This window comes from Perca flavescens, chromosome 22, assembly GCF_004354835.1.
Source record: "Perca flavescens isolate YP-PL-M2 chromosome 22, PFLA_1.0, whole genome shotgun sequence".
Taxonomy (NCBI): domain Eukaryota; kingdom Metazoa; phylum Chordata; class Actinopteri; order Perciformes; family Percidae; genus Perca; species Perca flavescens.
This window is the reverse complement of record NC_041352.1, coordinates 23,843,555-23,871,097: the sequence shown is the minus strand read 5'-3', so window position 1 is coordinate 23,871,097 and position 27,543 is coordinate 23,843,555. Positions and strand designations below refer to the sequence as shown.

At 37.0% G+C, this 27,543-nt stretch overlaps 2 protein-coding genes across 2 annotated transcripts in view; one reads left to right on the top strand and one right to left on the bottom strand.

Moving 5' to 3' along the window:
• Positions 1 to 1,005: 1,005 nt before the first annotated feature.
• LOC114549446 (E3 ubiquitin-protein ligase RNF31) lies at positions 1,006 to 26,593 on the bottom strand. The gene is made up of 24 exons (XM_028569757.1): positions 26,403 to 26,593; positions 25,222 to 25,427; positions 24,013 to 24,159; positions 23,533 to 23,688; positions 23,365 to 23,421; positions 22,781 to 22,910; positions 22,303 to 22,464; positions 22,040 to 22,190; positions 21,302 to 21,453; positions 19,813 to 19,955; positions 18,756 to 18,998; positions 17,396 to 17,737; positions 15,412 to 15,597; positions 15,056 to 15,262; positions 13,468 to 13,641; positions 13,147 to 13,245; positions 12,665 to 12,754; positions 12,361 to 12,475; positions 11,399 to 11,511; positions 9,607 to 9,720; positions 8,935 to 8,983; positions 8,630 to 8,726; positions 2,804 to 2,969; positions 1,006 to 1,772 (listed from the first exon to the last, which is right to left on the bottom strand). Exons 2-24 carry the CDS (start codon positions 25,423 to 25,425, stop codon positions 1,725 to 1,727), a joined length of 3,345 nt encoding a protein of 1,114 aa, XP_028425558.1. The 5' UTR covers positions 25,426 to 25,427; positions 26,403 to 26,593; the 3' UTR covers positions 1,006 to 1,724.
• A 314-nt stretch (positions 26,594 to 26,907) lies between these two features.
• psme2 (proteasome activator subunit 2) overlaps positions 26,908 to 27,543 on the top strand; it is a 5,960-nt gene continuing 5,324 nt past the window's right edge. Inside the window, exons 1-2 of the mRNA XM_028569557.1 lie at positions 26,908 to 27,149; positions 27,434 to 27,466. Coding sequence (XP_028425358.1) covers positions 27,102 to 27,149; positions 27,434 to 27,466 — 81 coding nt within the window. The 5' untranslated portion in view covers positions 26,908 to 27,101. The remainder of the gene's footprint in view (positions 27,150 to 27,433; positions 27,467 to 27,543) is intronic.

Here is a 27,543-nt window from a genome sequence, read left to right as displayed (position 1 = left end):
TTTGATTTGTTGTATTAAAAATCAGAATGTGCAGATTAACTGAAGTCATCAAATGATTGTAGTGGACTAAAAAGTATAATATTTGCCTCTAAGATGTAGTAAAGTATAAGTATAAAGTTACATAATATGAAAATACTACAAATACCTCAAAATTCTACTTAAGTACAGTACTTGAGTTAATACTTAGCGGTAGTTACATACCACCACTGTTATTATTTTTTTTAAAGATTATCTGCTTTTTCTGCCTTTATTTTAATAGACAGTTAGGTGAGAAAGGGGGGAAAACGTGCAGGGAATTGTCACAGGTCGGATTCAAACCCTGGACCTCTGCGCCTCTCGGTACATGTGCACCTGCTCTACCACTGATCCAACCAGGCCACCTTTTCCCCTTTCCCTTATTGTGTTATATATCGTTTTTGTGCACGGTATAGGTATACAAAGTGAAAAAGCCCAAAGTCCATCCCAAAGGGACTTACCATCTCCATTTCAAAGCATTCATTTATCCTGACTAATAAACTGTCTATTTAATAATTACAGTGTAGTTTTTGATATTTACAGTTCCTCAACTAGTTTGGTTTTAATATCAATCACTATGATATTATCACCAGTAGTACACACAGATTTTGTGTAAGTAAAACAGCTTTTGTATACTGTCGAAATCTGACCTAGTTAGTGTTCTTTTTTTTTTGAATGTTAGTCTGTGACACCTTATCCTTGCTGCCAATTATCCTGCCCTTAAGGTAAGGTGAAGAAGAAGCTGGTGAAACTAGTTTATTAATGTTTTGTATGTACAATCTATTCTGCAAAGTAAATATTAGCAGTAACTACCTAGCAAATGGAGAGGAGAACAAAGTCCTTTTTACTTTCATTTGTATTACAGTTGAAACGTAGCAGAACATAACAGTACCAAGTAAAAAATGGAAATACTTTCTCCTTATGGAGGCCTACAGTACTTGGCAAAGTACTTAGATACATTTCTAAAGTGTGTACATCAGTATAACAAAGTTAGTACGTTTTTCACAAAACTTTAATAGACCGTTAAGTGTGACATACAATTATCTGACTAATGGTTTTACACTGCCAAAAAACTATGATGGGTCAGAGTACATCAATAAATCCACATTTCAAAATAGGCGTTATTTATTGGATTCATCCATCTTATATAAAGCAAAACAGACAAAACCCTGACAGCAGGAAATCTAGTCTCATTTTTATAATTTCCCCAACATTGCTAAATTTTTTTTTTTTAAAGATATATTATTTTAACATACATTTCCAAAAAGAGGCTCTTCTTTCAAGTGCAAAAAAAATATATCAAACATCATTTTTGTACAAGATCCAACTCGAATGATTTCCTTCTTAAAGTATTTTGAAAGTTGAAAAGTGTGTGAGCTAAACTGAGATGAAAAACACAAAGAAATGAACGGCTCCATCCCTTCATAATCGGTTCATCATGATGATCAACAAGGAAAGAAAAAGCTTCAACTGTGAAAAATACTGAACCGACGTGTATGACCAGATACAGCTGCCACCCATTTAAAGTTTCCGGCTGACTAAGCCTTGAGTCAGAAGGGGTGTCACAGGATGGAGACCAAAATGACTGCTGATGCAGAGGATTCAAACAAACAAACAGTCTGTAAGCAGTCAGAGCTGCAAACTAAATTCTTGTTGTGTAAAAGCTTGATGAATGGATTTGAGGATGGTTTCTGTTCAGGGAAATGCTTTTATTTGTTTCGAGGAACTTTTTCTCCAAGAGGGACCTCCATCAGTTTCTGTGGGTTGAAAGAAAAAAAAGAAAAAAAGATGTTACCTTCTTTATCTTATAGTGCGGATCGGGCTGCATTTTTCTGTCCGAGCCCGGCCCGCGTCCAACAGAGCAGTAACCGAGCCCGACACAGTTAAAATCTCATTTGTTTTCTCATACCAATGACACATGTACGTTTGTGTGGTAAGCCCACTTTTATTAGTTTTTTCCAACTGCTTACACGTTTTCAAAACTATGTCTCCTTTTTTTCAAAACTCTACACACAAATCCCAAAACATGCACACACAAAATGCCTCACATCTCCTTCAAAATTAAACACTGCATTCAAAATGCCATGAAACATATCTCAAATGAAGCATTTGCATCAAATGGCAAACACTTTTTTTCATTATAGTAAATATTTGGATCTACCATGTACACACTGTTGTTCTAAATCTAAACTTTGAACTTGACCTACGTATAGGCCTATACTAAAGCAGTGATTGGTTAGTGTTCAGTTATGACAATGTTATAGCCTCTCATGCTTATATATCCTTTAGTACATTCACGTGGATTTTTATTTAGTTTTTTATTTTATTGTTTTATTGGATTTGCTATTTTATCATCCTGTTTACGATGTAGGTGTATGTGATGTCTTTAAGCTACTGTGACCTTGAATTCCCCCTTGGGGATCAATAAAGTATACCTACAGGTATCATACACTTTAAGTGTTTTTTAGACATTTCAATTTATGACAAGAGATAAGTAGTAATAGACATATGGTTGTTAAAAGTGAGTTAGGTGTATCTACATTTTGCCAACAGGAACGTGATAATTGAACACCTGCACTAGACAACTAGTGCCTTGCTAAAGAGCATCTTGATGGTGTGGCAAGAGGGAAGGAGCCAGTGTGGTAAGTCAACCCAGTGACCCTCCCATCCTCATTCATTTTAGAAACTATTTTCCATCTAAAGATCTGGCCTAAAAACACATGTTGCTGGAGTATCCTCCATCGAGACAAGACCCTGACCTCTGTGTCAGGAGACAGAGGTTTCTCACCTTGAGCAGTCGAGCATGGTAAACGTTATCGTCCTCGTTCTCTGCTCTCTGAGTGTCCACCTGGTATCTCTCGCAGGCCCGAATCAGCTCATTGGCCTCGTAGAGTGGGGAGGGGTCCAGCGAGTGAACGTTTATCAGACTCACCAGATACTCCCTGTAGTGCTTCCTGCAGGAACAAAGAGCTTTTGTTTGACTCGAGTGATTTTAGCACACTGTAGAGTTCTGAAACATGTTTCATTTTAAGATAATTCAACTCCACCTGTCTCCTTAACAACACTAAGTCCTAAAGTTGCTCCCTGAATGAGTGAAGTGATAAAAAAAGACCTAACATGGGAAGAATGAAGTTGTTTTTAGGAGTAGGAAGAGTGTAGGATCCCCAAGAGTTTTATTTCCTTTTCACTGAGGTGGAATGTAACAAAGTGCATTTACTCCACTGTACATTTTTATGACTTTTTTTCGACATACTTACTATGACTTTTTCGAATTACTATAGTATGACATTTTTATGACTCTTTGACATGCTATACTATGACTTTTTGACATGCTATCATTTGACTTTACGACATGCTATACTATGACTTCTTTCAACGTACTAGTATGACTTTTTTCGACATTCTATACTATAAATTTATGACTGACATGCTATAGTATTACTTTTTTCGACATGCTACAGTACGACTTATTTTATTACTTTTTCGACATATTATACTGTGACGTTTTTGTGACTTACTATCGTACGAATTTTTTGTGACTTTTCGACATGCTATAGTATGATTTTTTTTTTTTAAGATTATTTTTTCAGGCAATTTAGGCCTTTATTTTCACAGGACAGATGGAAGACATGCAGCAAAGGGCCGCAGGTCGGAGTCGAACCCGCAGCCGCTGCGTCGAGGAGTAAACCTCTATATGTGCACCTGCTCTACCAACTGAGCTAACCCAGCCACAACTATAGTATGAATTTTTACTTTTTTCGACATACTATTATGACATACTATACTATGACCTTTTTTGAATTGCTATACTATGACTTTTATGAGTTAACGACATGCTATACTAGGACTTGTTTCGACATAATATAGTATGCATTTTTTATGACTTTTTTCAACATACTATACTATGATTTGTTGGACTTTTCGATATACTATGACATTTTTCGACTTACTATACTGTTTTTTCAACATACTATGCTATGACTTTTTATTTAATTTTTTTACTTTTTCGACATGCTATACTATGACTTTTTCCAGAATACTATACTGACTTTTTTGTGACTTTTCAAATACTATGACTTTTTTCTACATACTATACTACTTCGACTTACTATAGTATGACTTTTTTTCAACATGCTATTCTAAGATTTTTTGGGCTTACAATAGTAGGACTTTTTTCAACATGCTACTACAATCCATAGAACACACACACACACACTTTTTTTATGACTTCTTGTCGACACTCTACTATGACTGTTTTCAACATACTATGACTTTTTTGTGACTTTTCAACATACTATACTATGACTTTTTCGATGCTCTACTATGACTGTTTTCAACATACTATGACTTTTTTGTGACTTTTCGACATGCTATACTATGACTTTTTTTTTTTACATACTAAACTGACTTTTTTCAACATACTATGACTTTTTCGGACATACTATACTATGACTTTTTAATGCATATTAAACTATTCTTTTTATAAACCCAGTATACGACGAATGAACATGGATTCCAGGATCAAGAGTATCCTCCAATGCAGGGCTACCATCCATAAGGACACACACACACACACACACAAGGACACACACACACACACACAAGGACACACACAAGGACACACACACACACACACAAGGACACACACAAGGACACACACACACACACACACAAGGACACACACAAGGACACACACACACACACACACACACACAGGACACACACAAGGACACACACAAGGACACACACAAGGACACACACACACACACACACACACACACACACACACACACACACACACACACACACACACAAGGACACACACACACACACACAAGGACACACACACACACACACACACAAGGACACACACAAGGACACACACAAGGACACACACAAGGACACACACACACACACACAAGGACACACACAAGGACACACACACACACACACAAGGACACACACAAGGACACACACACACACACACACAGGACACACACACACACACACACACACAAGGACACACACACACACACACACACACAAGGACACACACACACACACACACACACACAAGGACACACACACACAAGGACACAAGGACACACACACACGGACACACACACACGGACACACACACACGGACACACGGACACACACGGACACACACACACACACACACACACACACACACACACACACACACACACACACACACACACACACACACACACACACACACACACACACACACACACACACACACACACACACACACTTCAGGACCAGAGAGCCCAATCACCATCAGAAACACGTCTGCCTGCTGCTGTATGGCAGACAGTACAACAGCATCCAGTCCCTCACCACCAGGCTCAGGGACAGTTTTATACCACAGGCCATAATACAGTTGAGCTCATCACCAGGACACTGTCACTGTACCTTGATGTCGTTTTACTTACTGTGTATGGATGGATGGATGGATGGATGGATGGATGGATGGATGGATGGATGTAACTTTTTATGCATATATTTTTATGCTCATTATGCATATACATTTAATACATTCCATTCCAATATGTTATATTTTATCCTCAATGTATAGTATTCCCTTTTTTTACTAGCGTGATTTTTTTACATATTTAATGAGCAATATTAAAGAGATCTGTATTGTATGTCGAAAAAGTCATTAAAAAGTCATACTGTAGCATGTCAAAAAAAAGTCATAGTATATATAGTATGTCGAAAAAAGTCATAAAAAAGTCATAGTATAGTATGCCCGAAAAAAGTCATAGTATAGTATGTCGAAAAAAGTCATAGTATAGCATGTCAAAAAAGTCATAGTATAGTATGTCGAAAAAAAGTCAAAAAAGTCACAGTATGGTATGCCCGAAAAAAGTCAAAAAAGAAATAGTATAGTATGTCGACAAAAGTAAAAAAAAAGTATAGTATAATAGTATAGTAATTCATTTAAAAAGTCATCAAAGTCATAGTATAGTATGTTGGAAAAAAGTCATAAAAGTCAGTATAGCATGTCGAAAAAAGTCATAGTATAGCATGTCGAAAAAAAGTCAAAAAAGTCATAGTATAGTATGTCGAAAAAATTTCAAAAAAAATCATAGTATGCCCGAAAAAAGTCCAAAAAGAAATAGTATAGTATGTCGACAAAAGTAAAAAAAGGCATAGTATTGTAAGTCATTTAAAAAGTCATAAAAAAGTCATAGTATAGCATGTCGAAAAAAAGTCATAGTATAGTATGCCCGAAAAAAGTCAAAAAAGAAACAGTATAGTATGTCGAAAAAAAGTCAAAAAAGTCATAGTATGGTATGCCCGAAAAAAGTCAAAAAAGAAATAGTATAGTATGTCGACAAAAGTAAAAAAAAAAAGTATAGTATAATAGTATAGTAAGTCATTTAAAAAGTCATCAAAGTCATAGTATAGTATGTTGGAAAAAAGTCATAAAAGTCAGTATAGCATGTCGAAAAAAGTCATAGTATAGCATGTTGAAAAAAAGTCATAAAGAAGTCATAGTATAGCATGTCGAAAAAAGTCATAGTATAGTATGTTGAAAAAAAGTCATAAAAAAGTCAGTATAGTAAGTCAAAAAAAGTCATAAAAAAGTCATAGTATAGTATGTCGAAAAAAGTCATAGTAGTATGTCGAAAAAAGTCATAGTATAGTATGTCGAAAAAAGTCATAAAAAAGTCATAGTATAGTATGTCGAAAAAAAGTCATAGTATAGTAGGTCGAAAAAAGTCATAAAAAGTCATAGTATAGTATGTTGGAAAAAAAAGTCATAAAAGTCAGTATAGCATGTCGAAAAAGGTCATAGTATAGCATGTCAAAAAAAAAGTCATAGTATAGTAGGTCGAAAAAAGTCATAAAAAAGTCATAGTATAGTAAGTCGAAAAAAGTATAGTATAGTAAGTCATTTAAAAAGTCATCAATGTCATAGTATAGTATGTTGGAAAAAAGTCATAAAAGTCAGTATAGCATGTCGAAAAAAGTCATAGTATAGTATGTTGAAAAAAAGTCATAAAAAAAGTAAGTATAGTAAGTCAAAAAAAGTCATAAAAAAAGTCATAGTATAGTATGTCGAAAAAAGTCATAGTATAGTATGTCGAAAAAAGTCATAGTATAGTAGGTCGAAAAAAGTCATAGTATAGTATGTCGAAAAAAAGTCAAAAAAGTCATAGTATGGTATGCCCGAAAAAAGTCAAAAAAGAAATAGTATAGTATGTCGACAAAAGTAAAAAAAAGGCATAGTATTGTAAGTCATTTAAAAAGTCATAAAAAAGGCATAGTATAGTATGTCGAAAAAAGTCATAAAAAAGTCATAGTATAGTAAGTCGAAAAGTCATAAAAAAGTCATAGTATACCAAGTCGAAAAAAGTCATAAAAAAGTCATAGTATAGTAAGTCGAAAAAAGTCATAAAAAAGTCATAGTATGGTATGCCCGAAAAAAGTCAAAAAAGAAATAGTATAGTATGTCGACAAAAATAAAAAATAGCTATAGTATAATAGTATAGTAAGTCATTTAAAAAGTCATAAAAGTCATAGTATAGTATGTTGGAAAAAAGTCATAAAAGTCAGTATAGCATGTCGAAAAAGGTCATAGTATAGCATGTCGAAAAAAAAGTCATAGTATAGTAGGTCGAAAAAAGTCATAAAAAAGTCATAGTATAATAAGTCAAAAAAAGTCATAAAAAAGTCATAGTATGGTATGCCCAAAAAAAGTCAAAAAAAGAAATAGTATAGTATGTCGACAAAAGTAAAAAATAGCTATAGTATATAGTATAGTAAGTCATTTAAAAAGTCATAAAAGTCATAGTATAGTATGTTGGAAAAAAGTCATAAAAGTCAGTATAGCATGTCGAAAAAGGTCATAGTATAGCATGTCGAAAAAAAAGTCATCGTATAGTAGGTCGAAAAAAGTCATAAAAAAGTCATAGTATAGTAAGTCGAAAAGTCATAAAAAAGTCATAGTATACCAAGTCGAAAAAAGTCATAAAAAAGTCATAGTATAGTAAGTCGAAAAAAGTCATAAAAAAGTCATAGTATGGTATGCCCGAAAAAAGTCAAAAAAGAAATAGTATAGTATGTCGACAAAAATAAAAAATAGCTATAGTATAATAGTATAGTAAGTCATTTAAAAAGTCATAAAAGTCATAGTATAGTATGTTGGAAAAAAGTCAAAAAGTCAGTATAAAAAGTCAGTATAGCATGTCGAAAAAAAAGTCATAGTATAGTAGGTCGAAAAAAGTCAAAAAAAGTCATAGTATAGTATATCGAAAAAAAGTCAAAAAAGAAATAGTATAGTATGTCGACAAAAGTAAAAAAAGGCATAGTATAGTAAGTCATTTAAAAAGTCAAAAAAGTCATAGTATAGTATGTCGAAAAAAGTCAAAAAAGAAACAGTATAGTATGTCGAAAAAAAGTCAAAAAAAGGGCATAGTATAGTATGTCAAATAAAGTCATAAAAAAGTCATAGTATACAGTAGTATGTCGAAAAATGTCATAGTAGGGTATGTCAAAAAAAGTCACAGTATGTGTAAAAATTACAAAAACGTCATAGTATACAGTAACACAGTATTTCCAGCAGCAGTCAGTAACTCACTCGCAGAGGCCAGCTTGTCCCGGCTGTGTTTGGAGGCCACACGGTGAATCAATCTGCTGACCTGCTTCATCTTTCTGCTCCATCACACAACAAGCATCTGTGTCACAGAAGAGGGAACCAAGTCAGTGACGGATCTGAGAAATGGAGCTTTTTAGGAGGGGAAATACAAGGAAGCAACATACTCTTTTGCTTGGATTAACATTTGAATAAAAAAGTATTTTATATTTTCTGTTTCTTTACTTTCCTGAGCGTCATGAAAGACAAAGTTAGACTAGAAGGAATGAACAAGAGCATTTTTTTTTTACCAGTTTGAGTTCCATTAGAAGGATCTGTGTTGAACTCCACACCACTCCTCTGAGGAGAAAAGACAAAATCAAGAAATGTACTATTAATTTACAATATAAAATGTATCAAATGTTTCATACTCGTACATTTAAAAAGGTTCTAGTCTGGTCTAAAACTAAGTTTTCAATAGCTTGAAATAAGAGTTGGTTTGCAAAAAAGGAGCTAAAGATAAAGTGGTGTCTTGCTTCTACTTCATATACAATATTTCAAGCTAAACCAGTGTCTTAAAATAAAAGTACACTATTTTTTGCGGTCACGACAGAAATCGAAACTAGATTATATAATAATACATTTTCAACAATGTATTTCTGCTAGTATATGTAGCCTCTAAAATATTGTTCTCTAGGAAGTAAAGGTCGCAAGACTGATATACAAATTAGATACTATAAAAAGATTTTTTGTTATTGGAGCCAAAAGGCTGAACATAATTACATCCCACAAATGACTACATTACATACAATTTAGAAACATTAGCTGAGAGTTACAAAGCAAAAACAAAGTTGTATTCAAGGCAGAACACTGATTTCATTTACAATAAGGTACATTCACAGTAGTTGTGCTCTTTCTAGTCGTAACAACAAATACAAAAAATGCAGCCAATATAACATTTTGTGACAAAACACTATCTCCACCTGCAGGAGGGCCTGTAGTCTGGGTGGCTCCCAGTCTCTGAGGTAGAAGAGACAGTCCCGGGGGTGATGGGCATGTAGACCCGTGTAACTGCAATGGGCAGTCTTACAAGCCGTCTGCAAGAGAACAAAACAAATACAGGAGCATGTAATGAGGAGGTCAAACAAATGTGAAAGACAAGCAGGTTAACTTCCGTATTTTGCAACCTGGACACTATTTTCCTATGTTTTTATGTCTAAGTGACTTATTTATTTATTTCAGGTTTATTTAACAGGGACAATGCACACTGTACAGTGTGCCAGAATTAGCCCAAAGGCTATTTTACATCTGCTGTCCCTGGACAGATCATACAATGTCACACCTAAAAAGATGAAAGGATTATAAAAATACATAGAAGTTTAGTCCAATACAAGTAAAATTGACTATAAATGTAAAAAGAAATCATCAAGCATATAAACAGAAACAGTTTGTCAACATCAACACACACACACCCACACACAGTCAGTCCAACAACCTTATAGGCATAGCACAAGTGACACAAACAGGCAGGACAGGAAAGACAAGATAGCAGCAAGATTTTTTAACTACATGTAATGTTGACAGTCTTGATTATTAGAGTAGGAATGAGGTTCCATTCACGAGCAGCCCTAACTGCAAAAGCTGTTTGGCCGAATGCAATTTTCCTCAGCGGAACAATGCAGTCACCTCTTGCTGCACTCCTTGTGGATCTGTAAGCATTTGGCTACTGCGATTCCAAACTGGCTCAATCGGTACTGATGGGTACCACATTTTTTTAAATTGGTCCAGCATTAAACAAGACCACTGCAGAAGAGAGCGGTGAAACAAGCTGCAATGTAACGTAATAGGCAATTGCGTTGACAGAAACAAAATAATCAAAAGCCGCCTTGGTTCGTCTATCCAAGGTCCAATAATCACCACTCTGGTTTGGTTGACATACACCATTAGTGTGAGAAAATATGCTGGCTCTACACACGCTAAAAGTATTGATTATTTAAATGGAGTCTGGGGAGTTTGGCGATGGTGATTTTGGGGTTGTTTTTTTTTTTAGAGAAAAGGGGATCTTACTCTTTAACAAAAAGGTCCATCTTCTTTATATAATGTTGTCAGAAACTTTGAAAAACAATCGGAGCCTGTCAGTGGCAAAAACAGCAGTTTTAGTGGAAGTAAATTGACAGTGACAATTCCCTATGGGATTACACTGCAGCCCGATTTGCAGCTTTCATCTACTGATCCGACAGTATGTAAATTAAACAACAGATTAAACTTGAAAGGTAGCTAATCCACTGCTCATTGTAGCAACAAACTTTCCCCCTTGCATTGATTCAGGTTTTAGACAACAGTCAAACACTTATCTTATATCTTATAGCTGTATGCAGATCTGAGTTCAAATTATGTGACCTTTCCAGATGTTAGAAAGGTCAGAAACGCACAAAAAAAAGTGTCTCTAAAAAACAAAGATATCGCTTTCTCCAACTTTAACTAGGCCTGCAACAATTAAATAATTGTCTAACCGCAATTTCTTTTATGTAATCGCGATTATTTTGTTTAACCAAAAGTAATAAATAAATATTTTACTATTTGACCAAAAGAGACAATTAAATTGTTAATTGAGATTACTTCTGAGACAATTCATTGCACAGCAACATTTTGAATTGTTACCACTCTAACAACTGCTGTTGGTATAGCACATAAAGCAAGTGAAAGTTTACTGTAAAAACATGGATTCTGCTGACTCAGAAGCTCAAACTGTGACCTCTCTCTTGATTATCTTGCCTTGTGGTAGGGGTTGTTGCAGCCGCTGCAGAACTGGTACCTGCACTGGGAGCAGCTGAAGTGCATGCAGCCGCCTTTCGTCAGAGCGTACTGGAACCTGCAGTGAGGACAGGCTGCAAGAGGACAACACATACTGCTAAATGAATTCATTCCAAACAACATGTTAACAGTGGTGGAATGTAACTAAGTACATTTACTCAAGTACAAATTTTGAGGTACTAGTTCACTTGAGTATTTCCATTTTCCGCTGCTTTATAGTTCTACTCCACTACATCTATTTCATACATTTAGTTAATACAAAATATAAATACCCAGCAGTATATAAAGTAGTTCAAAGTAGCTCCAGATTTACCACCTGCAACATTAAACACCAAAACTTCAACACATTGATGAATCACTAATTACAATCCAGTAATTAGTACTTTTACTTTTGGTACATATGGTATATTTGATGCTTATACTTTTGCACTTTTACATCAGTAAAGTTTTTGTTCTGGTCAAGATGAATTGAAACCGCATTGTATTCTCTTGAATACTGTAAACTGTAACAGTGTAGAAAAGTATAGGTGTAGTGGAGTAAAAGTATAACGTGGAATAAAATGGAAATAATAAAGTTAAGGACAAATATCTTAAATTGTGCCCAAGTACAGTACTTGACTGTAGTATCTTTCCTCCACTGCCTAAAGCAGCTCAAATAAATTTCATAATTACAAAATATAAAAAGGAAAGTGATTCAAAATCATTAGAACATCAGAAAGGGGGATGCTGTATGACTTTGTGCAAGTAGAAATAAAACAAAGGATTGCTCAATAAGTAGTCAACTCTGTGACAACAATGAATACTGAGAAAAGGACATAACTAAACAGAGTGGTGGCTGAGGTTTGACTGATGTATGCACAGAGTTCGAGGGGTGAGATAAATAAAACTGGAATGAAACTTGTGGTTAAAGTTTGTGTCCTCACTGATGCCGTTGTCTCTCAGGAAGCCGGCCAAGCCCTGCCTCTGGTACTCTGGATCATTGTCCCTCTTCCACTGCTGGAACTGCTCACAGGACAGATCCTGGTGCTGGGGCTCCCACTGAGACCAGAGAAAGGGAGTTAATATGTGTGCAGATCCTGCACAGTAACTTCACTGAAGAGCAGACAAAGTTTCAAGGCTGAATTCCTAAGAGGCTTTTTATTACATTTTATCAAATGTAGGGTAGGCTGGATGGCCTCTACATGTGCTGATAACAAATGGTAACACACTGTACTCGTGTATACTCACAGGTTTCTTGCACTGAGCACAAAAACTCCGGCGGCAAGACGGACAGGTGACCTTCAGCTGGTCTTCATCATTAATAAACCCAGAGGTGCACTAAGGAAGACAAACGTTATTTGGTTAGGAGTTTATTTACGTCTCATCCTTTAGACCAGACTTAATGTAAATGTTCTGAAAGTGGTAGGAGCACACAATGAGTTATTGGCTCCTCCACTTCCAGAAAATGTTTTAATAAATATCAGTTAAAGTTGCTCCAGAGCTGAGTTTTTTAGTGTGTGGCAGGTCATCCTACTATTTTTGTTAAAGATACTGTGTATGACAAGACAAATTCAATCCTTAATATACCCACTTTGTACTATGTACCAGTGCCACTACGCTCAACTACAGCGGCCCAAAAGAGCTAAAAAATAAAAACTAATAAAATAAGTATGCAAAGCGGGGTATGCAAACTAAGACAGAATAGAGTAATAGAGAAGAACAAGACTCACGTGACAGCACCACAGGAACTTTGGGTCTTTCATCAGAGCATGCTCTGTCAGTTTTTTATGAAACAACTCATACACGTCCATCTCCAGGCAGACCCGCAACTGGAAAAACACAACACAAAAGCCTTTACTGTTAAAACTGAAAGTAAAACAGAACAATTTTGCATATTATTTTATAACTAGTATATCTTTTTACCAGTTGCAGTTCATTTAGTCTGTTTTGATACTAGTTCTCTGTACTTTACGTTGTTTAATAAAAAGGTGATTTAGTTTGCATTTAACTGGCGTTATTATGTGGCTCAACAAAATCCTCTCTCTGTGTACCTGTATGTCCAGCGTGGAAAAGTAACTGTCAAGCTGTTTGGGGTCGTTGATGTCCGGCTCGCCGCAGACGGGACACACCATGTCTCGGATGTGTTTCTCTTTCACGGCGATGGTGAAGTGCTGCCCGAAGCACTCGTGGCACACGGAGCACTGACAGGAAGTCAGGGACTGCATCTGGAACACGGACAGGAGGAGAAGAAGAAATGAACTGCTGTGCACCAAACGTTGACCTCTGAAACTACTCTTGCAATTACATCAAATAATTAGGGTCAGTTTGTAAGAATCTGCATTTGAATGAAATAAAAATACCGTATATATCAGGGCTGACTCTGTGCCTGACAAAATTCGGTAACACTTTACGTGAAGGTATCTACATCACAGTGACATGAACTGTCACGGTCATGAACACGTGACCGTGTCATGACACACAAACCCGAACTCTAACCATAACTTGTCATGACAAAAACCGAATGACACTTACTAAAGGTAGGTCATAAACGTTTATGACTGGTTTATAATGTTTATGACACGTTCATGACAGTGTGATGTCACTCTTATGTAGATACCTTCAAGTAAAGTGTAACCCAAAATTCTACTGTAAGAGATCGGGTACTAATGTTAAACGAGACTCCATAGACTTAATTTGGTGAATTTGTATATTGTTCACATTACTTACTCATGTGTTCTTTAAGGATTACACATTGCAACCATTTTAATAGCAGTAAATCTTTACTAAATCAAGGTGCAGCAGGGTAATACATATTTCTTATAATATATAAAGCATACCATTGCGTTGGGCGAAAACCTTGTATGTTCCAAACCGTTGCTTTTCAGGAAATAAAAAAAATAAAAAAGCTAATTTGAAAACATATTGAGCTATTTACCTTTGACAAAGTCAGATGAAGTCGCCTCAACACTTTAAATATTTGTAAAACCCACAGGCTGACCAATATTGGTTTATGAAAAATAATTCAAATGACGAAATATGAAGATACAAGGTTTCTGCTTGACAGCAATGGTACACAAAAAACATAGGGTCAAATAGTACCTGTATTTGTGTACATATTTTAGCATTAACATTTTTCCCACGCGTGTGGCCCCTCACCGACCCATTTGGAAAAGCCTTTTCCACGGCTTTCTGGATACAATGACGTTATTTAACACATACATTTTCTTTCTATAACTTGCATACACTCTCCTGTTTTATTATTGGACACATACTACTGTAGCTTCATCCATGCTTTTTTTTTGTCGTTTCTCTATTTATTGGTTGAACTTGTCATTCAGTGTACTTGGGTTCCATATATATATATATATATATATATATATATATATATATATATATATATATATATATATATATATATATATATATATTCTAAGTGAGAAAAAGAGAATTTACTTAAAAGACAACTGGAAAGATGACAATGTAAAAACTGTCACTTTAAAATGTTAAAGTAGTACAGCACTGTATAAGGTGCTCAGTTACAGATGATACATTTTAAAAGTTAACCTGCAGATTCAGTGCAATCTGCATTGTTAAACCGTGTCTGAAATCACTGTGGTATAAACTCAGTGACTGACCCACCTTGCTGCGGGGGAAGATGCTCAGACAGATGGGGCACTCGTTGATGAGGAGACGCTTGATGAAATCCTTGTCGTGCGACTCCTTCACAGCTTGCACTACGTCCTCCAGGGAGTAAGTGGCGTCAGGCTCTTGAAGCAACGAGAGGACGAGCTCGCAGCGCCCCCAGCTGGGCAGGTCGTACAGCGCCAGCAGACGCCGGCACATCCTCTGCGAAGACCACACAAGGAGCAAATGTAACAGCAAAGTCCGGGAAAGAGCAAAGCACCACAGCCCACCTTCTTTTAACTTCATAAAGACATCTCATTTTGGAGAGATGCACACTGAAAGCCCACGGGTGATTTGCAGTGCATCCTAACCTGCTTGTCCGGGTTTTTGGGATCAATCGGTGGCTCGGGCTGGTCCATCCAGATTCGCTGGTGGAAGGGCTCCAGGAGAGGGCGCTGCAGCAATGACAAAGCCCCCTTTACCTCTCCTCCACTCAGCCGCAGGGCCTCCTCACACTTTAACACGTCCCTGAAGCCCAGAGAGTGAAGCTCCTTCATCTGCAGCAACACACAACCGAGGGGGAAATTACAGCTATATGTAAAAGGTATTAGGATCAAAATATTACTTTAAGAAAGTCTCTTATTAGTAACCCTAACCCAAAATATATATAATTATGCTATATATTTCATATATAAAAAGAGATGCGCGAGATAAAGCTGTTTTCACACATACAGGCAATTTGCTTCTAGTTCCTCGGCTTAAAAAGTTCAATTCATTTTAACTTACGGGCTGGCTACTGCACGCGTAACTTATGCGGAGCAGACCATCCAACACTACGCTTTCACTATAATCAATGAAACGTTGTGGTGCGTGAAACTACGATCCGCCTAACAATAGGACAGTCTTCTATTTATATTTTATGCGAGAAGTGTGTGGCCATTTTACACAGAAATGGATCATAAAGAGTCTATATTTCTTTTAAATTAAACCACCGATATACAGGAAACGACTGAATGAGCGTATTGGCAGTTTCATTTTGAGAGCAGCTGTTTTCTGTTTCAATGTTTGTTCTCTTCCCACGAGACGTATATCTATTAAACGGTTAAAAGGTTCACTGTTCTTCAAAGCAGTTTGGACTCATTAACCAGGGTCAAGAGGCTCGTATAACACTCCTCCATATTACTCCCAATGCGTTATCTTTCAAGGTCAGAAAACCAGGAGACAGTCTCACGCTTTTCTTTCACCTGCAGAAAGCTGCCGCCGCTGCTCATCAACCTCACTGCAGTCACTTGTAGAGACTCTGCTCCCCCTTGTGTACTGTCCACGCATGAATAAATAACTGGTATTCGCATTAGCACTAACCTTCATCCTGGACTTTACATCTGCCCATTGCATATACTATATATTCTATGCAAATTTTGCACTCAACCCATTCAGTGTGTTTTCTTATGCAACAGTTACTTGTATGTATGTATGTATGTATGTATGTATGTATGTATGTATAAATATTTGTTTTCCTGTATTTGTTCATATTAGTGTTTAATATGTTTGTTTCTTTATGTATGCACCTTTCACCAAAGCAAATTCCACATAAGTGTACTTATTGTGGCAATAAAACCTTTTCTGATTCATATTCTGACATCAATAAGAAAAAACACTGTATGATAGTATGCTATAGTGGCTGCAAGTATTATTTAAGTATTGTTTAGGTTTTTTAGGACATGAATTTATGTACTCATTAAAAGATAAAGTTGTAGAGAACATGAGCCGAAACAGATTTTAGTTGGGTGCACTGTTAAGCGTTTGATAATATGTAATATCTTTGGATTTTTTGACCGATGGTCAAACAAGTAATTCATGACCGTTACTTTGGACTCTGGGAAATTTATTATTTTCTTACATTTTATAGGCAAAATGGTTACTTTTACAAGAAAAAAATCAGCAGGCCGAATCACCTTTTCATATTCTTTAATCAGTTCCAGATTTCAAGAAAATAAAATTTTCTATTTTGGATTATTTAATTTAGGAAAACGTCTGCTTGGGTTTAAAAATTTGTGAACGTGGCTTCGGTTGGAAAATGAAAATAAGGTTTTGTAGAAAGCAGGGAAGGTATAGGTGGAAGACCTTGATGCAAAATTCTGAAATTACAGCTAAAACCCCCTCCACCTCTAGCAGTAGGGCTGCACGATATTAGGAAAATATCTAATTGCAATTATTTTTACTGATATTGGGATTGCGATATGATTCACGATATTGGAGGGAATGACCATTGATAGATAGATAATTTTTTTGTGAGGATCTGTATCAAACAAAGATTTCTTTCTTTAGTCTGTAGGATAGGATTTGTCATCCTACCTTAAGCTTTCTGTCTCTCAGCAGCTGTCTCACGGCTTGGTCGGTGTCTCCGCCAGCTGACAACCAGGCCAGCTTGGCCTCAGCTCTGGACAGCTTCACACCTTCACCTGTGACATTTGGACTGCTCGGCTCCGCATCCCCTCCGTCTCTCTCCACCATGGGTTGTATCCCAGGATCCCCTGCTTTGTAGTTAAGCTGGACAGAAGCAGCCATGGCGCAGAGTTCATCGAGCAGGTGAGGCAGCTCTGACTTCAGCCAATCACAGGGGTTGGTGTTGCTGCTGCCGCACACGCAGATGGCTGCGTACACCTCCTCAGCACTGATGCCGAGCTTTTCTGCTTCCTACGAAGCGGAAAACTGGGTAAATCTCCATGTTTGTTTACTTTATAACGGTCTCTGTAAGACATTTTAATACTGTGATATTGGTACTTCCCGGTATAGCTGAAACAAGTCATTTTTAAAGCACAAATCTCTTATTGTTCTATTGTTCAAGCTTGTTTAAGAATTTTCTGCAATATCTTGATTTATGGTATGGTAAACTGAATTATTTGGAGTTTTGGACATTTGGAGACTTCACCTCTAGCTTTCAGGAGTTTTTATGGCAATTAATCACAATTTTCTGACATTTCCTGAATTGAATGATCAACAAAATAACCAGCAGATTAATCAATAATGAAAATAATTAGTTGATAATTAACTACTTCTAGCCGTTTTAGGGACAGGCTGGTTAAGTAATTTCACTAAGTAAATACCTTTTATTACATTGATAGATCAATTATTTGCTCTACAGAATGTCAGAAAATTGTGAAGAAAAAAAAAAAAAAAAAAAAAAAAAAAAAAAAAAAAAAGACTTAAATTGTCCAAAACATATTTAATTTACAATCTTATAAAACTGAGAAATGCTACTTTATAAACACCTTCTCACATTCATGTAGCTGAAACTAGTGATTTTGCTTGAAAATTACTTTGAAAACAAATAAAACAATTAGAACAATTATTACCGATATTTGATTTTCAGCTTTAATGGCATTATTAATTTGCAAATGAATCAATTAGTCAAGCAACAGAACACGAATATGCAACTATTTTGATATATTGTTTATGGCAATTTTACAAGCAGAAATGTCATGATTGAAGCTTCTCACGTGTGAGTATTTGCTGCTTTTCCATGTCTTGCATTATATAGTAAACTAAATATCTTTTGGTTTGTACTGTTGGTTGAGCAAAAAGTCCATTTAAAGAGGTCACTATGTGCACAGGGGAAATTTTGAGGTTCCATTTTTCACTATTTCCAATGTTTTATACACCAAACAATTAAGTTATTTGAGAAAACAATATAAATGTATCTGTGTTGACCTACTCTGATCTGGTGGATGAGAAAGAGGCCGTTTTCCCTCATCATCTTCTGTCTTTTCACCTCCACGTCGACTCTGGGCTTCGGTCGGGGCCTCACACCCAGCTGGGGTTGATCTTTGGTGCTGGACGGAGTCTGCTCGAGAGACTGGGGCAGAGAAACTCCAGCCGAGTCTTTAGACGACAGGTTGCACATCTCACACACCACAGTGGGATTGGTGTTTACATAGGTGCAGAACTGGCACATCCACTGTGAAAGAAAGGAAGGAAGGAATAAAAAAGACAAAGTTATTTATGTTAAGCAGGCACAACAAGACAAAACTTCTGTATGAGATGCCTAAAAAGAATACAACATTTTTAAGAGAGTAGCCTGTAGGTCAGATGATGTTTTTTTTAAAAATTTTGTACAAAAGTCATCCAATGCAGAGTCTTTAAACCTAATACAATTGATTTGTTTGGCCACTTGGGAGGCAGCAGAAAAAAAGTCATCAACACAACATTGACATATCATTACTTTTTAAGTTGATATGGTTCACTAGCAAACAGTTGCATATTTCCACATCCAAAGGTTACATTAGGATTCATTTGGAGTGGTGTTTGTGTCCACCTGTTGAATTTAGGTCCAATATTCTTGCTCTTTTAGCTCAGTTTTTGGTCTCTACCAACTCCTAAGGGAAAAAAATCTGTCTCTTTAGCTGCTAATACTCCACTATGTTCACCAGCTAGTTTCTAACTGTCTGTCTGCTGCTGAACAGGTAATATACAGTGGCTTTTTACAGCCTGTTCTCTGAAAACGATGCTATGAGAGCGCTGAGAGTTAACCAGAAGAGTAAAGTTGCAGCTGGACAGATGAACAATGAGATGAAACTCACTATAAAGCTCCGTAAAGCTAAGGGGAGCTACAGAATCCGGTGATAATTCTCTGCAAGTTCATCACTATGAGCGACCCCTTTCACAGTGTAACATTTGATGGATTGTTATTATAAAAATACCGATTACAGCCGCTTCAACAAAATGCAGAAATGTTTAGAATGGAAGAACGTTGTCAGGAACATGAGCGAAACCTTTGTTCCAGAGTCCGACAGAGATCCTGGGCTGGACAGCACTGGTGCGACAGGCGGGCGAGTGGCCAGCCGAGGGCGCTCACACACCTCACAGAGGATGCTGCTGCCTTGATTCACAACCGTACAGCTCTTACACTGCCACTCTGAGGGTTCGAGCACAGACACAACTCATTCGAACCGCTGCTTCATGCAATTACTTTGTTTCATATGTCAACACTGTATTTTGTCATTAATTCATTTTTCGATTTCTTGTTCATTGTTTAGAACCTTGTTGAAATATAAAGCACATGAAATGGTGACGCTAAAAAAAAAAAACACGCCATTGAAAGGAGTTCTTAGTGCAAAGTTGTATTTCTCCTTTTGTCTCATCCATTTGATTTTCCTTGGTTATGTTGTTATTTTGTTTGTGGTGTATTTTGTTTTATTTTCTGACTTTTTATCTTTTCCCCTTGTTAAAAAGGTATAGTGGAGGATTTTCCCGAATTTTAGAAAAGAACCGCCCTCTGTACTTTTTGAAAAAATGCACATGCCCAACAATCTGCCTGCTCCCGAGAGGGAACACCTATTAAACGTGTGCACGAGAGTGCACTGTTTACAAGTTGCTGTCAGCATGGCTCATACAAGCCTACTTTCCAAAAGAAGATTTGCACTTTTTCACAAATTGAGATGTTTACCGTGTGTGCACGGGTGCGTGACTTGTGCAAGGGCTAGCATCGCTAATCATAGCTTACATCAACTTGTACTAGGAGTGATTTTAAATGGATTTCTCCAAATAGCATGCCAAAATTTACCTGTGGAGTAGAAACGTCACGACTGAGGTATCAGTGGGAAGCCCAACCTGTGCTTTTAGCGCACGCCAGCGTGTGAAATATTCTCCCAAAAGCTTCAATGCTTCAATGAATGGGTGAAACCGTAGCTCAAGCTCACCACACATATACACCTGAAAGCTAGGGACGTGCACGTACGATGGCCTTACGTAAACATTTCACCAGAATGATTGACAACTAGGAGGACCAATAGTCTTGTTGATCCACCCGGAAAAAGAAAATCCTCCACTATACCTTTAAGAGGACTTTATAACTTTGCTTCGAAAGGTGCAGTTTAATTTGTATGTTTTAGTCTCACCTAGGGCTGGGCAATATATCGATATTTTATCGATATCGTGATACAAGATTAGATATTGTCTTAGATTTTGGATATAATTATATCGTAATATGGCATAAGTGTGGTCTTTTTCTGGTTTTAAAGGCTGCGTTACAGTTAAGTGATGTCATTTTCTGAATTTACTAGACTGTTCTAGCTGTTTTATTATTTGCCTTTACCCACTTAGTCATCTTATCCTTATTACTGATGAGTATTAGTCAAAAACCTCATTGTGTAAATATTTGTAAAAGCACCAAAAGTCAACCCTACAGTATCGATATCAAGGCGTTTGGTCCACAATATTGTGATATTTGATTTTCTCCATATCGCCCAGCTCTAGTCTCACCTGCGTTGGGAGATGTAGCAAGTGACATCGGGCTTTCTTGAACAGTGGATGCAGCCGTGGCGAGTCGAGGCCGTTCACAGGTCGTGCAGAGGACGGCTCGCATCTCGTTCACTGTAGTGCAATGAGCACAATCCCAAGGTGATAGAGATGGACTGGAAGATGACAGAAAAGTAATAATTAAACACATATTTATACAGGGTGGTCCAATCAGAGCAGTTCACTTTCTTTTGCGTGGGCACAAACAGTTTGACAAAACAAGACTGCAAATAATTGCTAAAACTGAGAAAGCAGCAGACCAGCATTAAATCAAATGTTAAAATACAACATCATCATCAGGACAAAAGCCAAGTTAACTTATAGATCTACTTCTCACTTATTTCAGGTATTATTCAATTAAAAATGTTAAACCTGCAAAAGAAAATCACTGGACAATGAATCTCTAAAAGTTATTCTTTATATTGAAATGAATGACAAGACTTTTCTGGAGCAAATTATGTTTGGAGGACCCTGGATACTGTTCATTTATATTTTTGTCAATTAGCAGAAACTTTTTTCCACAACGAGTGCGCAGGCCAAGTGTTCAGAATGAACTCTGACGGAGCAGGGCAAGACAAGTGGATGGTAAACAAATCAAACCTGTGACCTTATTAACATGACCACTGCTCTGATCATTAGACCACACTGCTGCCAAATGAAGAAGTGAACCTGAGAGTGAATTACAGTACAAGTTCTCCTCACCTGGATGTTTTTGCTGGTGTAATGATAGTTCTGTCATGTCCTTTGCGGTCAGGGTGAGAGTGGAAGAGCTTGTCACAGTTCTCACACAACCTCTGGACGCAGGTGGAGCACTGAGCGTGCACAACAGAAATCCCACAGATGGTGCAGATCACTACAGCGACACACAAAAAAAAAAAAAAAAAAAAAGTAAAAAAAAACAAACATAGATGGCAACAAAAGAAATGCTGTATTCCCAGTTTAAAGCTGGTTGTAATCTGGCACACCCTGTTTGGTTTTCTGTATTTTATCTCTCTTGTGACTGTCTCTGGAGGGGTGGCGGTGAAAGAGGTCATCACACGCATCGCAGAAATGTTGATTGTCACAAGATGGGCAGACCAGAGACGAAGGGGCACCACACAGATTACAGTCACTCGCTGCAGAAGAGCCTGGAGAGTAAGAAAATATTTAAAGATTGTGAGTGTATTTAGGCTTCTAGGTACAGATGTTGCACTAAAAACATGTTCAATGCACACTAAACATATAAACTCCAACACAGAAATATAAATAAAACCGACACCATCATAGAAAATAAATCTATATTTGTGGCATCAAAATAGACAAATTCCGTTAACCGTTTATATCACACACAGCCGAAGAAAGAGTCAAAGAGACCTTTAGAAAAAGATTTCATCTCTTGTTGGCTTTCTAAAATAAAAAAATAAAAACTACTAAAGCAGGTTGTGAGGTGTGGTGGCAGCTCACCTGTTGATGGTTTCAGAGGTTGTCCTCCGTGGCCCTGAGTAGGTTTAAGTGGAAGAGCCAGAACCTGGGGCTTGTCTGCCTGCTGCTCCTCTCCAGGCAGGATAACCACAGCGTCACCTGCCAGCTGATCCTGAAGAAACCAGCATCCCATTAAACACTCTTTACACTTTCAACATGCAGTGGACAGAAAAAGATAATGACAGAATGAAGACAGATGATGATCATAGTGCATCAATGCTGTAAGAATTATACCTAAAAGGATTTGTTTTATGTAGTTTTTCTACCGTTCTTTAATTAAACTTTTTTTTTTTCATTTTTAACGTTTCCCAGAAGACATGAACACACAATTTTATTGCCAACATTCATTAACACAAACGCATATAAACAGCTGATTCACTCACTGTAAGAATATGTCACATAAGTTTAGTAATTTCTGTTCCTGTATTTGTTGGGAAAATGTGCAAAGTTTAAAAAAAATGTGTAAATGTTATGATCCTGTTATTTTTCCACAGCTGATATGAAATTCAGTGACACCATGTCAACACAGATAAGAGTATGCAGCCACTGGAATTGTTTGTACAGACCTCCTGGATGATGAATGGGATGATATCTTTGAAGCATTCTAGGTGAGAGTGGGTGCCCTAAATGAACAGAGGTATAAGAAATGGAAAACAGTGAATCTCTTACACAAAAATCAGCTGAACACAGATGTTTTAAGGTATGCAGGTGACTGCTTACAAATAAATACAAACCTTAATCAGCAAGTCCACCTCTGCGCGTAAGGTCATGACCTCCAGCGTCACTGCGGCAACTTTCGCAGTGTCCGGTTCAGTGACTTCATCAGGGAAACTGAGGCCATCGATCTGCTGATTGGTGTAACCGTAGAGATACAAGACTCTCCGGCCTCCCTGTGGAAGAAAATGAGGATTGAAAATATTTGCTTGATTGTTCAAGAACATGGATGACCTTCAGACTCTCTCTTAGCAATGTAAGATTCAGCAAGTTCATCATTACATATGTAAAATATGCAAAGGAAAAAGCCCTCCTTATTTTTTTTAAATATTCTTTTCTACAATAAAAATCAGCCTTATTTACAACAATAAGCTTCAAAATTCAACCAAAGTCTTACTCAGAGCCACTGTAAAGGCAGCATTACATAGAAAAGTCCATGTGAAAAGGAAAGATCTGCACCAAATGACTGTTTAAGGCAGAACTGACTAAAGTTTGCTCACCTTGACAGCATCCACAGTGGTTCTGAAGACAGGGTTGTTGTGCTTGACGCTCCTCCAGTATCTGGGCCTGGCGGGACTCGTCAGGTTACAGCCGTACTTCTCCAGGATACTCAAGGCCTTGACCAGTCTACTCAAAGACTCCAAAACCTGAAGTAGAGACAATATTAATGTGAGCCGTTAGTAATACCCCTGGGGTTGCTACCCCTATAAAGTGTACAGTAAAATTGAATCAGTGTCTGTGTTTTATGAAGTGATATGAATGCAGTTGACCCAAATACGCTGGCAGGTGTTCTTTATGATTATGCATGTTCCCAAAACACACATTCATGTCTAAAATAAATGTTTTTTTTATAGAATCCACGCAGATTCTATATTTTTGTTTTGTTTATATTCTTACATTTAGGATTTTTTTTATTTATGTCAGAGTTCTCATTTTATCACAGTGCATATTTTTTTAACATTGACAAATCCATTCCTGAAAAATATATTTTTTATATTATAGAATATAATTTTTATATATATATATATATATATATATATATATATATATATATATATATATTATAGAATATAATTAATATATAATAAGCAGCATATGATATGTCTAGCAATCCCACATCATTTGTGTGGTTTAACAGATATTTTTGGATACTATTTTGTTTTAATTTGTGTAATCACATGTGTATGTAGCAGAGTATTGAGGCGCTGTGTTGCATTTGTATTTGGGAGTATTTCTGCCCCGAAGTGTTCACACATCACTATCAGATCAAGATGTGTCTTCTCTAAACAGAACAAACTGATTAAAGCCTAAAAACTGTTTGTTTTGAGTTCTGTTACTTTTTGGCAGTGGGGAAGGAAGTATTTAGATATTTTACTTAAGTAAAAGTACTTATATCACACAGTTTAGAAATACTCTGCTACAAGTAAAAGTCCTGCATTGAACTGACTATTATCCACAGTATTAACGCAGCAAGCATCAGAGCGGACCCTATACACCCTGGCCAAATCCTTTTTGACACCCTACCCTCAGGCAGGCTCAGGGTCATCATTTTTTCACTCCATATTTATCTATTTATTGTTGCTGACACTGTCACTTTTTATCTTTATGCTGCTAAGTGAGCGATTGATGTAATCTTAATTCCGATGTGTAGTGGTATGCAATGACAATAAACTATCTATCCATCCATCACCAGACGAAGAAAACCTTACCTCCTGTCTGTTGCGGCAGGCCATGTTCTCCCTCAACATGGCCTCCACTCCCAAGTGACAGTACTTCTCTGACAGAGGCAGGGGGATGCCAGCCATGGTCTGCACCTCCGCCCTCACATCCTGGGCTGAACCCGAGGAGGAGAGCAGGGACTGGGCTCTCCTCTTGACCTCGTCCATCTGGACAGATGCTGGGCTGCTGCTCATTGCTGTCAGAAAGGGGAAGTTGATCAATCGTTAATGAATTGTTTAAATCCTAGTACAATTGTCACTATGTGATAATGTGCTGCGTTTCTCTGTTGTATATCATTGTAAATTGAATATAGTATTTAAGTGTTGGACATCAGGACATCATGGTTATTAGGTTGAAGGAGATGTTTTAGTGCATTTCCCGAGGTCATTTAATGATGTTGCATTCTTTTGTGCTTCTTATATCCTTTAAAAATGCTGTATTTCGTTTTTTTGATTATTGTTTTCTATTATAAACTTGTTATATTTTATTTTTTATGTTTTATGTATAGCACTTTGAATAGCCTTTGTGTAAACTTGCCTTGCCAGAAAAATAACTAAGATTTAATATGTTGGCACTTGTGAGTTGTAAAATGACAGCAGGATAAAGGTTTGATGTAAATGTCTAATATTTATTTTAGGAATAAATTGTCAGCAGAGCAAAGGTTTATATGGGTTAAAATGTCCTCAACAATTTGCCTTTTAATTCCTCATATGACAAGCGTTGGAAAGTCCGGGCAAATCATACTTTCACTGTTATGGACGTTGTGCTGGTTTCACACAGCCGCGCGTTTTTGAAAGCGGTTCCTGCCGCCCCACGGTACGTTCAGCACGGTGAACTCCGGGCGGCGGAGCAGAATTTGGGCGCGTTCACGTGGGCAACATCCTCTAACGCCTTCACTTCGTTGAAATGAACGGAGGAGGCGAGTTACCGCGCGGCAGTGGGACAGCCCCTTCAAGTGGTAAACAACTGAATATAAAAATCATAAAACACTACCAGACAACGCTCTTAGTAGTGTTTCTTCACGATAAAATGTTATTTAATAAGAGTAAACGGTGTCAGTTGTTAGTTTCGAAGCTTATGCTAACGTTAGAAGGAAACCCAGATAACAACAAATTCACGTCACTTGAAACCGAAACTTTAAGTTAACGTTACTAAAGAAAACGGAACGTACCTGCTCAATAAGTAACCACCGTCACGAGCTTCGGCGGTTATTCCGTCCTTCGGCTTGAAAGTCGAACGTATTTATTTGCCCGTTAGTTAAAGAAGTTGTTTTTTAAATCCATATCAGCGGTTAATATGTTACCAACACTAGCTTTGTGCTGACTCTGACGCTAACATGCGGAACTCGAGTTTGACGTTTTATGTTCCGGCCCTACTTCCTGTCACGATTTGTATTTTTCAAAATAAAAGATAAAAGCGTACAGTATTTTCCTTAAATTAAATTCCACAATTTAGCAGTTTGCAACCCTTTTTTGTTCTTTCTTGCTTGTGCATTTACTGCGAGTCAATACACTTAAAATATTATTTATTTATCTATTCTTATTGTTAGAAAATGATATAATAATAACAATAATAATACGTTTTACATACTTATTGCTGTATTTTAACTAAAGTTTAAAGGCTGTAAATTATTTTTAAAGTCTATGCTGTGAACTCAGGACACGTCCTACTTTCAGCGGAGGAGGGAGACAGTGGGAGGCGCAAACTGCATCATGCGACATCTAATCGAAAGCAAACTTGACAAGGAAATAAAAAAGAAATATCACTCGCGAGCCATATTGTCCTCTCCTGCACCTGCACACTTCAAACTTAACTTGAAAACTTGAACAGACGTATTTATTTGTCCTCAATTCGAAAAGTCTGCTCAGTCATGTCAAAGAAATCAACAATGAAAATAAGCAGAGCGAGTGCAGGGAAGGTAAGTTGATCTCCTGTTAATGCAAAGGTACAGTAGGCTACATGTGATAGCTCTATGCTAAAATACTTTTAAATAACTTTTAATTAATTGTATGCCGATATAGTTTCTGACTTGTTAAGCACAAACGTGTTTTAAAACCGTCAGTTGTACTCGGTGAAGCTGCGGAAAGTCCCCTCCTGAGAGGAAAACGAAAGTAAATCCAAAAGGCTTTTGTAACATGAGTCAGCAGCTTAAATTATACGTTGTGGACGAACAATATAATGTTTTAATCCTGTTTTCCACAGGTGGAAATCTTCCGCCAGTCCCTGTATAATGAGGTTTGTTAATTGAGACACACATTTATTCAGCTGTTTTTTTTTTTTATTATTTATTCCAAATAAGCACGTTTTGTAAG

Bases quoted from the DNA above. Each gene is read 5' to 3' on its own strand.
- LOC114549446 (XM_028569757.1), bottom strand. From the start codon at position 25,425: ATGAGCAGCAGCCCAGCATCTGTCCAGATGGACGAGGTCAAGAGGAGA. The intron at 18,999-19,812 runs GTTTCGCTCATG...TTTCTTTCACAG, and splicing joins TGTCGGACTCTGGAACAAAG to TGGATGTGCCAGTTCTGCAC. The intron at 8,984-9,606 runs GTGGAGATAGTG...TTTTCTCCTCAG, and splicing joins GACTACAGGCCCTCCTGCAG to AGGAGTGGTGTGGAGTTCAA.